This window comes from Urtica dioica, chromosome 10 (assembly GCF_054948205.1).
Source record: "Urtica dioica subsp. dioica isolate 48M chromosome 10, U.dioica_male_clone48M_v1_H2, whole genome shotgun sequence".
NCBI classification, from domain to species: Eukaryota; Viridiplantae; Streptophyta; class Magnoliopsida; order Rosales; family Urticaceae; genus Urtica; species Urtica dioica.
In genome coordinates, this window is record NC_142765.1 from 19,386,679 (window position 1) to 19,401,986 (window position 15,308).

Consider the following 15,308-nt stretch of genomic DNA (forward strand, 5'->3'; position numbering starts at 1 on the left):
CTGGAAAAAATTCCAAACAAACAATGAGTTGTGGATATCGCGATCGAGAGGTGGGAGAGACAACTTCGTCACCCGTTACATAAGGCAGCCTACTACCTATAGCCGAGGTGTCAATATAATCCAAACATTTTGATGAAACCAGAGCATGTCACTACCGTGATTACCGTATTTAAAACCTTGCATCCACATGATGATTGCTCAACCCTTGGCGATTAGGTATGTGTTTAAAATTGTACATGCTTTATTGAAGCTTGTTTTTATTGAGACCTTGTTTTTTAGATTTGAGTGTGGTGGTAGTGCTCTGCCTTGCTCCTCATCGGAATGGTGTTCTTCATTCTTGATTACTAAGAAAAATGAGAAAAACATGAACTAGAGGAACGCGAAGAGTTTCCCCTCGGTGAGTGCTCCGACGCTCAACATTAGTCTTGATGACACTTATGTGAAGAGAGATGGCTTTGATTTCTCTTGGTTTAGTTTAGTCTCAAAAGTATTTTTTTGTGAGAGAACTTGTTAAGTAGAAAATTTGGCATAGTCTAGCTAGAGAGAGAGAGACTTACCTTGAATGTGTTGAGGTAGTGGGGGGTATTTATAGGGGTTTGTGGTTGTGTTGGTCGATTTTTAGAGTTTATTTGGGTGGGTCCCAATTGAGTATGAGTTTCTTTTAACCCACTTATGTTTGTGGTCGTGTGTTTTTGTGTTTGGCGGGATGCCACGTTAGCGGACGAGAGATTTTTTGAACATGGGGGTTGTTTTGCCTTTTGAACGGGTGGATGACATGGCGAAAAACGTTTTTTATTTTTTTTATTTTTGCGTATGACATGGCAAATAGCCCTTCTTGGCGAGGAGCTTTAGTGGGGGGCGGATGACGTGGCAGAAAGTACTTGTTTCGTTACTATGGCAGGAAGGTCAAATATTGTGCATTGATTTGTGTTTGTGATGCTTTATCGTGGAGTCCATTCTGACTGCTTCAATATTACCTTTTAACAGTCCCTTAGTCATGCGCTCAATGTATTGTGCGCATGACTCTAAAAGAGATTTTTTTTATCACTGTCTTTTTTACTTTGAATTTTGAATAAAATCTTTCATTCTTAACTTTTTTTTAGTAGGTTGCCTCTTACTTGCCCCTTGCTCATTTATTTGTGTATTATATATGCATATACATTATTTATTTTTTTTCCCCGAAAGTAGGTTGCCTCTTTTGCCATTTAAGTGAGGACTTTAATGTAATTTTTCGTGGTGCCGTCCACGTTTTAAAAAAAAATGTTTTACTAATAGAAATTACTTACTTTTATATGTGATAATTTCTAAAGTTTTGGCCCCCGAATTAAGTGATAAAGACACAAAATTTAAGATAAAGCTGTAAAGAGAGAGAGAGAGAGAGAGAGAGAGAGAGAGAGAGAGAGAGAGAGAGAGAGGAAGTAAAAAAAACAAAGATGCATTTTAAGATATCTCTTAAATACAAAATTTATTAGTGATATTTCTATATCAAGAAATTTCTCTTTATAAATGGCAATAAAGCAGAAGAACGTTAAAAAAAAAAAAAAAAAAAAAAAAAAAAAAAAAAAAAAAAAAAAAAAACCTATAGGGCAGGGGTATTGTCATCAATTCCAATCAGACATGTTAGCATGAGAGAGAAGGGAATAAACGACACAAAGAAGCAAAAAACGACAATGAAATCATGTTTGGTAAATCGAGAGGGAAATGAAAAGAGACCCACGGCCAGAAAATGAAAATCCCGACGCCGAAACCGTCGGCGATAGCCAAAGCCGTCCTCGATTCCGATCCCGAAACCCTAACCAAGTTATTCCACAACCCAGCCCTCCAATGGACGCCAAGCCTCGTCGACCAAACCCTAAAGTGCCTCTGGAACCACGGTCCAAAAGCCCTCCATTTCTTCAAAACCCTAGCCTCGCACCCAAGCTACGCCCACTCTTCCTCCTCCTTCGACCACGCCATCGACATCGCAGCTCGCCTGAGGCAACACCGCACCGTCTGGGCCTTCGTGCAGAGGATGAAAACCCTCGGCCTCGGTCCGAGCCCGAAGACCTTCGCGATCGTCGCCGAGAGGTACGTCTCCGCCGGAAAACCCGATAGGGCGGTGAAGGTCTTCACGTCGATGCACGAGCACGGTTGCGCTCAGAATTTGAGATCGTTCAACTCGGTCCTCGATATTCTCTGCAAGTCGAATCACGCCGAGAAGGCCTATAACCTCCTCAGGTGTTTCCGCAGGAAATTCACCGTCGATCTGATCAGTTACAACACGATCGTCAATGGTTGGTGTTTGGCCAAGAGAACGGCTAGAGCTCTGGAGGTTATGGAGGAGATGGTTCACCTAGGGTTTACTCCGAACCTGATCAGCTACAACATAATGCTGAAAGGCTTCTTGAGGAACGGCCAAGCCGACGAAGCTTGGGGATTTTTCAAGGAGATGAAGACGAGATTGGGCTCCGAGATCGACGTGGTCACATACACCACTCTGGTCCACGGGTTCGGATCTCTCGGCGAGGTCGAGAGAGCTCGGAGGATCTTCGACTCCATGTTCGAGGAAGGAATTCTTCCCTCGGTGGTGACCTACAACGCGATGATCCAGATCCTCTGCAAGAAAGACAGCGTCTTGAACGCCCTCGAGGTGTTCGAGGGAATGTCGAGAAGAGGTTACGAGCCGAATTCGACGACCTACACGGTGTTGATCCGTGGTCTGTGCCACTCGGGGATGATCGAGAGAGCTATGGATTTCGTGGCTCGGATGAGGAGCGACGGGGTTGAGCCGAACGTGCAGGTCTACAATGTCCTGATTCGATATCTGGTCGAGTCCGGAGAGATTGAGAAAGGGGTTTGGCTTTTCAGGGAGATGGGAAGAGAGAGCGAGAGTGAGACCGGGTTTTGTTTGCCGAATTTGGATACTTACAATGTTTTGATCAGCGGTATGTTTGTGCGGAGGCGGTCGGAGGATTTGGTTTTGGCGGGGAAGTTGCTGATCGAGATGGTTGACCGGGGATTCACGCCCCGGAGGTTGACTTTCTCCCGGGTTCTCGATGGGCTTTTGTTGACCGGGAATCAGGGCTTCGCCAGAGAGATTCTGAGCTTGCAGTGCAAGTTCGGCGGGCTTCCCAATCGGTTCAGATTGTGAGAAGGAACAGAAAGTTTGGTCGGTTTTTTCGATGCCTTGTGTTGTAAGCAAATCCCATAAATCGCGACGGAAATCCGTAGAGAATCAAGTTCAAATGGGTTTCTTAGAGAGGATTATCAATACTGGCGGTTGAGCTTTGAGAGAGGTCATTGGAGAAGAAAGTGGATTTTGATCACTTTCGCTTGGAATATTCACAAAGCCAATGCAGACTTCAAAAATGAAGAATCAAAGTTCTAGCCGTTGGAAGAGAGAAGAAAACCCATTTCCTGAGGTTTCTTAAGTACTTCGTCTAGAAGATCAATGAATAATGATAATACAGAGTTGTTACTGATTATAAACGTCACGTGGATTTATAAACACTTTTTAAATTCTAATAAGTTAATTTTGTTTATTATGTATCATGCAGCCTAATATAATGGTTTTGTTACGATTGTGTATAAGTCCACGTGGAAAATACGAGATAAATAATTTTTTTTTATGGGAGTATGGGATACATCTAGTTAATAGTTCAGGGGAACATTATAGTTAATCGGTCTAAAAAATGTTACTCATCATCAGTGCATTAACACAAATACTGATTTTTAAGTTTAAGTGGAATCTGTAATGTAAACAACTCTTATACTGAAGGAACCTGTAAACAATGCAAAAAGTACTAAATAAAACTATAAACAATATTAAAAATGAAAAAGATAACAGAAATCTATAAACGTTTAGGAAAATAAATGTCCTGTTGTTTGAAAAATTATATACAACGGGTGTTTTATGGGATAATATTTTTGGTCGATATTCCACATGATTTTCTTATAAACTAAGAGCAATTTTAATAGGGGTCGCTCGTGTCATCGTGTGCATAGGTGGACAATAATTTGAGTTGCTAATTAAATTATGAGCAAACGAAGGATCCATAGCCCACCAATTTTATTTTAAATATAACCAAAATTAAAAGTGAAGGCAAGCAAGCTATAGAGAAATGAAAAATCATTACAATATTATTATTGTGGGCAACTTCAAGAGTAATAGTGATGTTCCAAGTGAACAACCCTTATCTTTGAGGTTAGAAATTCAATATATTAAAATAACATTGTCTGGTATGCCCAAGGTTTAAAATATCGGCGATATCTCACGATATATCGCCGATATATCCATACCGGGGCAAGCTCGATATAAAAATGGGTATATATCGTTTCGTTTTATAAAATCTCGTTTTAATATCGAGATATATCGACTAAATCTTCAAAATATCGCGATATTTTGAAGGTTTTAAAACCCCAAATATCGAACGATATTTTAAAAAAATCGCCCATATTTATTATAAAACTTTAAAAAATTTAAACTTTAAATGAGTTTTCCGGGCCCAACATAAAATAAGGCCAACGAAAATTGGGGCCCAATTGATTATTTGAAGTGACTGTATTCTATAGCTATAAGCCTATATATAAGTGTGATTCCTTCTATTGCTTAGTTTCAATTTCGATGTGAGACTTTTCTCTTTTGCACTATTCCTTTTTCTTTCTTTCCTTATACGTAATGTAGTGACATATGTGACATATTAATATTAGATTATAAAATCCACTTGTAATAATCTATATATATATATATATATAATCCACTTGTATACAATTTTTTTTTTTTTTATAAATATATATGTATTATAAATTATACGTATATATACATTTTTCCACATCATATTTACAATATCTATTTATATATTTTTATTCATTACAATTAAATTATATACATTTTGTAAAAGAAAAAAAATCAAACTTTTGAATATATATAAGCATAAGTTAACATAATTTTAATTTGTAATAATTTTTTAAAAATTATAAATTACATCAATAATTACTTTTATGTAAATTATATAATAATGTTATTTGAGTACATATTAAGATAAGAAGGTTGTTTTATTACATTTTTTAATATTGAGAAAGTAATGTATATATTAATAATGTATATCTATAAGAAAAAAGTTATAGGTATATTTTAAATTTGATTGTTTCATTAGAAATTTAAAAATATAAATAGTGGTACATATTTTATTATATTTTGTTATAAGATTTTTGTCGATATATCCGTCGGTAATCGATATATCACCGATATAATCAGTAGTCGGTATTAAAATTGTTATAGAATATCCGTCGATATATCCGTCGATACCCGATATATCCATAAAATCAGAACCTCGGTATCGGTATCGGTATCGATATTTTAAACATTGGGTATGCCTAATAATATAAACATTTTAAAAAAATATAATCATGTGCCATATTTATTTAACTAGAAAAAGTGCAATGAAAAACGACATGCCATCTAAACGGAAAATGATAAACGTCATATCATTCCGTCATCTTTGATACGAGGGAATGGAGAAGAGATAAATTGCTATGGAAGTTAGTCAATTGTCTGGTTTGTTGGTATGAAATGAACAATGGAAATATGAAAACATTGATTATAATGAAATTGTCATTCATGTTGCCCCAAAAAAAAAAAAAAAAAAAATCCCCCAATTCTGGAACGATTAGTTAAAGTGGAAACAAAACTTTTGTTGTTAAATTTACCATGGTAAACTTCTAATCAATGGCAATATTGTAGAATCAATACTTATCTTTTTTTTTTATTTATTTACAAAAAAAAAAAAAAATGTATTTCGTTTTATTAACCAATCAACTTTGTAAAATTTTATAACCTATTATTTTCTCCATGCCAACTGAAGAGTTAGAAAGGACAAAAAAAAAAAAAAATTGCAAACCGTGAGAAAAGAGGAAAAGAACATAATTGAGGGGTCAAATAGGAAATAGGTAAAAAGATATACGAAGGCGCGTCTTGCAGATCCGAAAATAACGAGATTATTTTGATTCAATTCCATTCCCGCTCCCTCCTTCAAACTTTTCAAAATTACTCTCTCTCTTTTCAAAACCCGCCATTTCAAACATCTCTCTCTCTCTCTGAAGTCAGTGCGATTCGGAAAACCTAACGGCGGCGATGTCGACGACGCAATCCTCCGCCTCCGCCGTTCCGCCGGACTCGTCGACACACCACACTTACAGCCGCAAGCAGAAATCTCTGGGCCTATTGTGCTCCAAGTAAACTACGCTTTCTCTAGACGCTATTTCCTTTTTTTTTTTTTTTTTTTTTTTGTAATCCTTTTGTGGAAATTGGAATTGAAATTCGTGTTTTTTTTTTTTTTTTTTTTGGTGATGGAGCTTTCTGAGCTTGTACAATCGCGATGGTATAACCTCAATTGGCCTTGACGACGCCGCTGCGAAATTAGGTTTTTTTTTCTTATTATTTTAGTTTTCTGAATTTTTTTATTTTGGTGTTCTGTTGCCGTTATTGTTGCATTTGAGTTGAGGAATTGATATTTGTTTGATTTTTGGGATTTTCAGGGGTAGAAAGGAGACGGATCTACGATATCGTCAATGTTCTTGAGAGTGTTGGGGTAAGGAAATCGGAATGTCGTTTCCTAATTTAAAAAAAAAATTAAATTATATTTACAGGCTCATTGACGTTTCTTATTGATTAATTACGTTTAGGTTTTATCAAGAAAAGCGAAGAATCAATATAGTTGGAAAGGATTCGAAGCAATTCCCAAGGCTCTTCAAGAGCTCAAGGTTACTCATTTTTATTTAATATTTTAATTTCCCCTCTGAAATTATTTGAGTTCTGAAGATTAGTCAATGCAATGCTTGACAGTATTGTCAAGAGACTATATCTGACTTTTGAGTTGGAATGATATTTTAGGACGAAGGTTTGCGCTACTGCAATTCCTTAGATGGCGGCAATGACCATACCAAGGTACATCCTTCATTATACAAAGTTTTGTTTCTGATTTTTCGAGCTGCATTGTTTAGAGTTTATTATAATTAATCAAATTTTGCATTTTTTATTCTTCTTCAGTTGTTCGACGATGAAGAAGACGATGAGAGAGTGTCTGACCCTACTACGGGGAGTCAGACGGATAAATCGAATTCTGCTTTGAATTGTAAATCTTCATCGTCTTCAAAATCAGGTCGGTATATATGCATTTATTATTTTAAGTAGGTTTATGACAGATGATTAAAATAGGTTTCGATTGGCTTATACAATGAATCAAAACCTAGTGTTTAGCCTTTAGAATTTATCGAAATTCCTACGGACGACTATTCTTCAAGTGCATTTACATCATGTGTAGCATGCCAGCAAAACTCATTCATATACAGCTAAAATAAAAAGTAAATTTTGTATAGGTTCATAGTCATGTATTTAAAAGATGATAGCCTCTTTTCTCTTTCTTATTAATGAATTTGGCGTTCTTTGCAGAAAACAGACGGGAAAAGTCGTTGGCACTCCTTACACAGAATTTCATTAAGCTCTTTGTTTGCTCAAGAGTGAGTGGATTCACAGATTAAATTTTCCACTGATTTCTTTCCCTAAAATCTTTCCAAACTTGACATTTCTAATTTACATTTCAGGCTCCACTGATCTCCCTTGACGAAGCTGCGAGGCTATTGCTCGGAGATGCCCACAACACGCTAGTAATGAGAAGTAATTATCTCGATAACTTGATAATTAGATGTTTGTGTTTTTGGTCAAGGAAATGAAATGAAAATACTTCTTTTTTCCTTAACATCTTTTCTAACGTGGTTCATTCAGCGAAAGTTAGACGGCTCTACGACATTGCAAACGTACTATCATCCATGAACCTAATCGAGAAGGTGAGATACACGAGTCTAAACTTTCATTTCACTGGCTTTCATAAAAAAAAAAGTTGCTCAAACATGCTTATGTTTAAATAATTATGCAGACTCACACAATAGACACAAGAAAACCTGCCTTCAGATGGTTGGGTTTTGGTGACAAAGCCGACAACAATAGCTCAGCTCAGTCGGTCCCTGTTGAGTCCAGAAAAAGGGCATTTGGAATGGATTTGACAAATACGGACCTTAAGAGAAGCAAAGTGGACTCATTAATGGGATTCAGCAAGGATTTCGAAAAACAGAAGCAGAGAAAACAAGAGACGTGCACACACGAGGTCGATAACACCTTGTTGGACAAAGATTCAAATGATAATCCAAAGAGTTACCAATTTGGCCCTTTTGCACCGGTCACTTTGGCACAAAGCGGGCCCACCAATAACAACCAGAGGCGAGTTCGCGATTGGGACAATATCACCTCGAATTACTATCCTCAATACCAAAACCAAGGTATCGAGATAAGAAATCATAAAATAAAAAAAAATAAAAAATCAAGCTTTTGGTCGAAATGTTTCGCTAATTTGCTTAATACATTTTGCAGCTTTGAAAGACCTCTTTTCACATTACATGGAAGCTTGGAAGTCATGGTACTCTGAGGTTGCTGGGAAGAAGCCAACCAAAATTTATTGATTTCCACTTCGTCACAGTTAGATCAATGCTTCATGGCCATAGAGAGAGGTAAAAAAAAAAACGTAGTAATTTAGCGAGTGTAATTTGACGACTCCGAAATCTGTTCATCATTGGACTGCAAGCTCTTGATGCACCAACGTGGAATAATTCCGACTTAGGCTGCTGTTATTTACAGTAATGTATCGACAATTTAGCACATCATCCTTATTTTGTTTATGCACTTGGTTTTTGGAAGCCAGGGATAGGCAAAGTTGTTTTTTTTTTTTTAGATGCTGTATAGTTCATACTTCATTGTGTACATTGACTCTGAGATACTTATGTCAGTGATTCTGACAGTTATGTTGAGTATTTTTCAACCTTGTATTTCCCTTTGCCATGTGAAATGATAGTAGGATTGATAATTAATTGCTGATAGTTTTTTTTTTCTATGAAGTATAAGAAATGAGATTAATTTGTTTTCTCTTTTGATGGAATAAACCTCTCAAGCCTCGAGAGATTTGGAAATATTGCAACTGTAGTTTTTCACGGGAAAAAAAATAAAATAAGAGGGAATAGCTTAGAAGAGGAACATCTCTAGGAGCTTTATTTGATTTACAAACAAATAAATCATCTAAACATAGACGTTACAAATTACAATAAACTCTTTGAGTCACGGAATCATAGAATTATTTCCTCTTGAACACTGACATTGAGAGTCTTATTCGGAAGGACAATGCTGTTTATAACCACAACTTCATCTTCAACAGAAACCGCTTCGCCTGAAAATATTCAACAAGAAAAAACATCCCAATTCACAAAGTAAGCATACTTTTTTTTTTAACAGAAAATCATTACTGGACGAGAAAAAAAAAATGAAAAATACCTAGGATTGTAATCCCGAGCTTTGCATTGTGATCTCCAACGGCCTGAAATCAAATTAGTAAGGTTAAAATGGCATAAACGAACCAGTTAGTGACAATTTTGTATCGATGACAAAAAAATTGACTGAAACTAGCCTGAACACGGGACCACTTCCCGATCGAAGATTTCCACCCGATAATTGCATGGAGCACAACTGCATTGTCCTGATGAGGAAAAAAAAAGAGCAGAATATGAAAATGTAAAGTAACCAAACATTTGTGTAACCGAAATGGTTCATACCTTAATTTCTACGTCATCAAGGATGATACAGTCAATGAGCCTTGCACCAAAACCTATCCGAGCATTCGCAGCTATTGACACATTGGGCCCGATCTGTATCAACAGAATATAAACAAACACGTGTTAGCCATTCTCTTCCGAGGGAAATTCCGAAGAGGCGTTCTTCTTTATGCTTATTCCAAGAATACCGACTTTCAAAACTTCTGCAAACACCGGTTTTTAGATTGAAACTGTAAACAATCCTTAAAAAAGCTAAATGAAATTGTAAACAGCAAAAAAAAAAAAAAAAAAAAAAAAGGAACTGGAAATATAAAGGAAAATAATTGTTTAGGATGCCGGTATTCTATGAGTCTAATAAATTTTGAAAAAGTTGGTATGCCATATTATTTTTTTCTTATATCACAAAAAGGATTTTTTTTTGGATTAGTTTGGTCGAAAAGACCTTCGCAGTCGGATGTATTTTTGCAGAGGGATGAACGTAAACATCGCCGACAATGTTGGCGCTTTTTGTGCCATCTCCGCTAGCCAGAAGATGTGGCGAGGTGAACCGGAATAGCTCAAGGTATAGACCCGAACATTTCAACGACATTCTGAAATGCAAACCTTAGACAGTTTATCACACCTTTGTACAAATACTATTTACGAAACAGCAAAATAAAAAATTAAAAAAATATTTGAGAATGAGTCACTAACCCGGGAGTTTTGATCTGCTCCCAGAAGTCTTTGGTCTCGTACGTGAAAAACTGTTTCTTCCCAGCTAGTGGTGACAAAATATCTTGGTCCAATCTTACATAATTCGCCGGAACACTCCTAGAAAAAGTGAAAAGAGTTTTTGATAATGTCAGTATTATATTAATAGGATAAAGTACCTCATCCTCAAAAGTAATTTAGATTAGAGGAATCAAAGTTGATGTCCCTGTCCCATGAGATCAGTCGAAATCAAGAATAATTTACGCAATGGTGACATTATTTTCTCTGATATCGAATATATTTTTAAAGCTTTGCATTATTAAAAGAAACAATTATTTTTATTTTTATTTAAATATAACATACTTTGTTGAAGATGACTGAAGCGCTTCGAAGCTGGATAGGCGTCTCAGATTAGCTGCAAATAATGATAATAAGTACGTTCCGGTTTTTTATTATTTATTTTTAATCGCAGATCGACTGTTTGAATAACAGTAATCGACATATTTAAAAGGTGATTTTAAACAACTTACATCTCTCTTGTCTCTGTGTGGAAACACCCTCGATGGCAGTGAAAATTTCCGGTGTAAACACATAGACACCGCAGTTTATGAGATCACTAACCTATAAAGAGAAAGGACATTAAAAAAATAATAAATGTCTATGAGTCAAGGTTTGTCTCGAGGTCCGATTTGAGTTTATGAGGCTCTTGTTACGACATACAAAAGTCTCGGGTTTCTCCGTGTAATGTAATAGCTCGTTTGTGGTCGGATCGGCCACAAGCTCCCCAAATTGACTGGCTGATTCCGCCGAAACCTGAAACAACAAATTATGACACGGCCCAAAAATATTAAAACAGAAGAAATTACTTAAAAATGATTCACATGAAAAAAAAAAAAAAAAAAAAAATCAATAAAACAGAGATCTAGTGAAGATATAAAGAAGATCAACCTTGATGACTAGAATCGTTCCCATTCCACCGTAACTCTTATGAGCCACTGCATTAGAAAGTAGAAACATAAACAATCATCTTAAAAGGGATCAAATTTTCATAATTATTTTTGTTACGTTTTTTTATTTAATTTAATGTAATTACCTAGCATTTGTGGCAGCGGGAAACTACAGCAAACATCGCAATTCAGCAAGAAAATGTGGGACTGAAAATCAATAAATAAAAATTCGGGTCTTAAACATACTGTTGTTAAAGTTGAGCATAAGAGGAAATGAATGTGTAGGAATATATCAGAGAAATGTAAAAAATAAATTAAAAAAATTAAATACCGGGCTATCTTCCATGATTAGATCTCGGAAATTGTATAGTCCTCCGGCAGAACCGTGAGGCTTATCTTCCTTCAGATATCTACACAATCAGTAGTGAACAAAATAATTACAAGGCCTATAAAAACAATTGACTTAAGAAAAAATGGGACATAAGAATGTTTTTATTAATTACCTAACCGGGACTTTAAGCTCGTTGGAGATTGAGGAAACATATAGCGCGAATTCGCGTTCCTCGTAGAAACCGATGAGGTAAATTTGGGCAAGGTTCGGAATCTGCAATGAAAATTATGGTACCAATAATTTTTTTATGCAATCCCAGAAATTTAAATAAGATTTTATGATAAAAATTTAAAAAATATAAAAAAAAAATACCCTTTTACAAGCTGATATTGGATGATGAACCATGGGCTGACCAGCCAAAGGAAAAAGTGGCTTTGGGATATTCAGTGACAATGGCCTAAATCTAGTGCCTGAAAAAATTAATTACTCACTCAAATATAATTCAAAGGAGATCAACCAAACGCATAACATTATTCAATCCAAAGACACCTAAATGTGCTATTCACTGACGGGAAAAAGAAGTCCAAGGTCAATTTAGAATTCAGATTTTTCTCATATGATAACGATGATCTAAAAGAAATGACATTGATAGAGAAAAAAGAAATTACCTTTGGTGGGTCCACCGACCATGATCACAGCAACAACCTTCTCTGTGCTTCCCATCTTCAAACTCCCAAAAGAAAAAAGAAAACCCAGAAAGCCTTGAAGCTTTGATCTGGAGAACTAAAAATCTATTGAAATAAGATTGGTCTCACTATACTAAAACGAAACAACCCAGGGGTGGTTATATCATATAACAATGGGGTCAGGATTTGATTGTTTGTGTATGTATGTAATATAATTGTTTTGTATTTTAAGGATTTAGGAAGATCCAATCTGAATCTAGTAAAGAAATATATGTCGGTTTGTGGTTTTAAAAACAGTAAAAAAAATGGTTTGCTTGTACAAAAACAGTGTCCGCTGCCACTCGAAAATGTATATAGCGATAAGCTGCCATAGGGTATGAAGTTTCCACTTTCTGTCTCTTTTTTATTTATTGTTATTTACCTCTTATAAAAACCAATCCGTATATTACAATGAGCCAATAGTTATTACTGTCCGTTTTATGTTTTTTTTTAGGTGTCATTTTCTTCTCTCTCCTTTTAGTTGGATGTGTACTCTGATTCTGGCTTCGTCATTCCGTGGGAAAGAAGAATTTCTCAGTAGTCAATATTGATAAATTTTTACCTCACTCAACAACAAATAATAATAATAATAAAATAGACACTATATGGTACCATGATATTGGAATTATATATATATATATATATATATATATATATATATATATATATATATTTGTTAAATGTGTTATTTTGGACGAAAATACTTATTTTCTCGGATAAATTTCATTTACTCTTTTTGACGAATAAATTTCCTTTCATCTTCATTTTACCCTATTTCACTTTGATTGGATATACAAACGATGAAGTTAACATTTTCGACATAAAAGTGAAGTTCTCTTAAGTTTATTGGAAAAGTATTATTATGGTAACCTAGTTGTATAAAACCATCTCTACTCCATCTATGTTATAGAGATGAAGATGCTCATCCACTTCATCTTCATATAAAAATATATTTTTCATATTTGAAGCTGATTCAAATAGGTGATCTTCATATTTGAAAATCAACTATTCGTGATCTATAACTCTTTTAGATATCAAAATTTCTAAAAATTATAAAATTAGCCCAAAATTTAATTTATAACTATAATTTAATACTTTATATGTATTATGTATTTATTTATAAATTAATGTATTCTAAAAAAAACATTAATTCAAATGCAACTCATACTTGTAAAAAAAATTAATTAAAACTACTACAATAGACAATTAAATAAAAACATCAAGACATTTAATAATACATAAATCTAGATTTATTTATTTGTATAATTACTTAATATGTTGCGATGTGTTTTTATTTATTTTTATGATGAAATGTAATGCTTTAATTTATGTACTTTGTTTCAAATCAATAAATTATCATATTTTGTGCAATAGATGAATAAATTATCGTTCTTTTTTTTGTATTTTCGGACATATATATTAATATACATGTATTTGGATTAATATGAACAAAATTAATTTTGTTGGGCAAATTTGTAACATATAGAAATAATAAAATTAGAATATAAAAATTACAGTGGGAGAGAATATACTTAGGAGATTTTTTTGAAAAAGATGTAAAATAAAGATGGATGAAAGATGAAAAACACTGTTCATTGATGTAAGTGTTAGCCATCAAATAGCTTGAACGTTTCCTACATCAGAAAAATAATATGTTCATTCTGACCATGGTAAAATAAGTTAGACGTTTCAACCTGGTAGTCCGAACAAAATAGGCTAGATGATCATTAAATGAGAAACAAATAGCTCATTAGTCAACTAAAATGTGTTAGGTTTATTTTTTTCTTCTTCAATAAAAGTAATTCTTTGGTTGTTAGGTAGCTGCCTAATTTATAATTTTATTGTCAATGGTTTTATCTCACCTTTTCACTAAGACGATTATTCATTCTAAAGATTGAAGATTGTGGAAAGTTAGACCGGGGACCTCAGGAAGTTCGAGCATATATATAGTCATTAATATTTATTGGGTGTTTTCTTATAACAAATAACAATTTTATGGAAATTATTTTACTTTAAATATATACCTCCAAAATGAGGTCACATACTCGCATCCAATATTAGACCAGGTTGTTATTTTAGCAGATTGAGCGATTGTAGATTTATGAGGTTACATCTCTTCTATTTGGTACCACCGTAATATGTGTGGAAATTACGTAGATTATCTTGTTCACAAGTTATTATTGTTATTATTTTTATAATACCTCGCTTCTCATTAGGTAAATACATCGTTTTTTGGTAAAAAATAAAATAACAAATTCATTGTTTCAAACATTCGCCTTCATCTAAAAAATAACGAATTCATTTTCAAACTCACCAACACAACAGCGATAGAGGGAGGTTATTATTCATGAAAATTATTTAGAATTTTTGTTTATGTAGTAGATATGAAGGGTATTTTTTTCAGATATTTAGGATTTGACTTTTTTTTTTTTTTTTTTTTTTTGAGGGAGCATTTGAAGTATTCAAGAATATATTTTAAATATGAGATATTTAAGAATTTTGTATTCATTTTGAAGTAATTATATAATTTTCCCGTAATTTATTACACTCCCCAACTAGTGTTCTTTGTCACAAAATCTTGAAATATGAAATGAAGTCAAACGACCTAAAAATTATAATTGTTATATTCATTGTAGTTGGGTTATATCTTGCCAAAAGTTCAATGCAAAAATTGCACTGTCAAAGCATTGCCATGATTGATTTTTTTGTTTTATTTTTTATGATCTACCCATATCATATATTAAACCACATTTCGATAATAAATAAATAACTATATATTAAACCACATAAACAACAAGAAAATACATAAGACATTGGAGGAGTCTGGGGCCCGTTGAATCATTAATCATTTACAAATGAGCTGGCAACTTTTCAAGATCCTTAGCTCCGACTCTTAAAAGAATATGGAAGATACAAAAAAAAAAAAAAAAAAAAAAAAAGGAGACATCAAATAATAAAATGTCAGAATTTTTTTTTTTTTTT

At 34.1% G+C, this 15,308-nt stretch overlaps 3 protein-coding genes across 3 annotated transcripts; 2 read left to right on the forward strand and 1 right to left on the reverse strand.

Annotated features, from left to right (window-relative positions):
• Positions 1-1,536: 1,536 nt before the first annotated feature.
• Positions 1,537-3,394, forward strand: OTP43 (Pentatricopeptide repeat (PPR) superfamily protein). Its single transcript, XM_089628212.1, has one exon. It carries the CDS (start codon positions 1,727-1,729, stop codon positions 3,128-3,130), a length of 1,404 nt encoding a protein of 467 aa, XP_089484338.1. The 5' UTR covers positions 1,537-1,726; the 3' UTR covers positions 3,131-3,394.
• Positions 3,395-5,972: 2,578 nt separating this feature from the next.
• DEL1 (DP-E2F-like 1) lies at positions 5,973-8,934 on the forward strand. The gene is made up of 11 exons (XM_089628567.1): positions 5,973-6,213; positions 6,334-6,401; positions 6,517-6,569; positions 6,664-6,741; positions 6,872-6,925; positions 7,028-7,139; positions 7,430-7,497; positions 7,582-7,654; positions 7,763-7,824; positions 7,914-8,313; positions 8,405-8,934. The coding sequence occupies exons 1-11, from the start codon at positions 6,113-6,115 to the stop codon at positions 8,491-8,493; spliced, it is 1,158 nt and encodes a 385-aa protein (XP_089484693.1). The 5' UTR covers positions 5,973-6,112; the 3' UTR covers positions 8,494-8,934.
• A 92-nt stretch (positions 8,935-9,026) lies between these two features.
• LOC149383779 (uncharacterized) lies at positions 9,027-12,687 on the reverse strand. The gene is made up of 15 exons (XM_089628566.1): positions 12,270-12,687; positions 11,974-12,071; positions 11,774-11,874; positions 11,602-11,680; positions 11,417-11,477; positions 11,272-11,318; positions 11,044-11,136; positions 10,854-10,944; positions 10,687-10,738; positions 10,327-10,443; positions 10,076-10,223; positions 9,634-9,726; positions 9,489-9,557; positions 9,356-9,398; positions 9,027-9,251 (listed from the first exon to the last, which is right to left on the reverse strand). The coding sequence occupies exons 1-15, from the start codon at positions 12,322-12,324 to the stop codon at positions 9,151-9,153; spliced, it is 1,248 nt and encodes a 415-aa protein (XP_089484692.1). The 5' UTR covers positions 12,325-12,687; the 3' UTR covers positions 9,027-9,150.
• Positions 12,688-15,308: the final 2,621 nt, after the last annotated feature.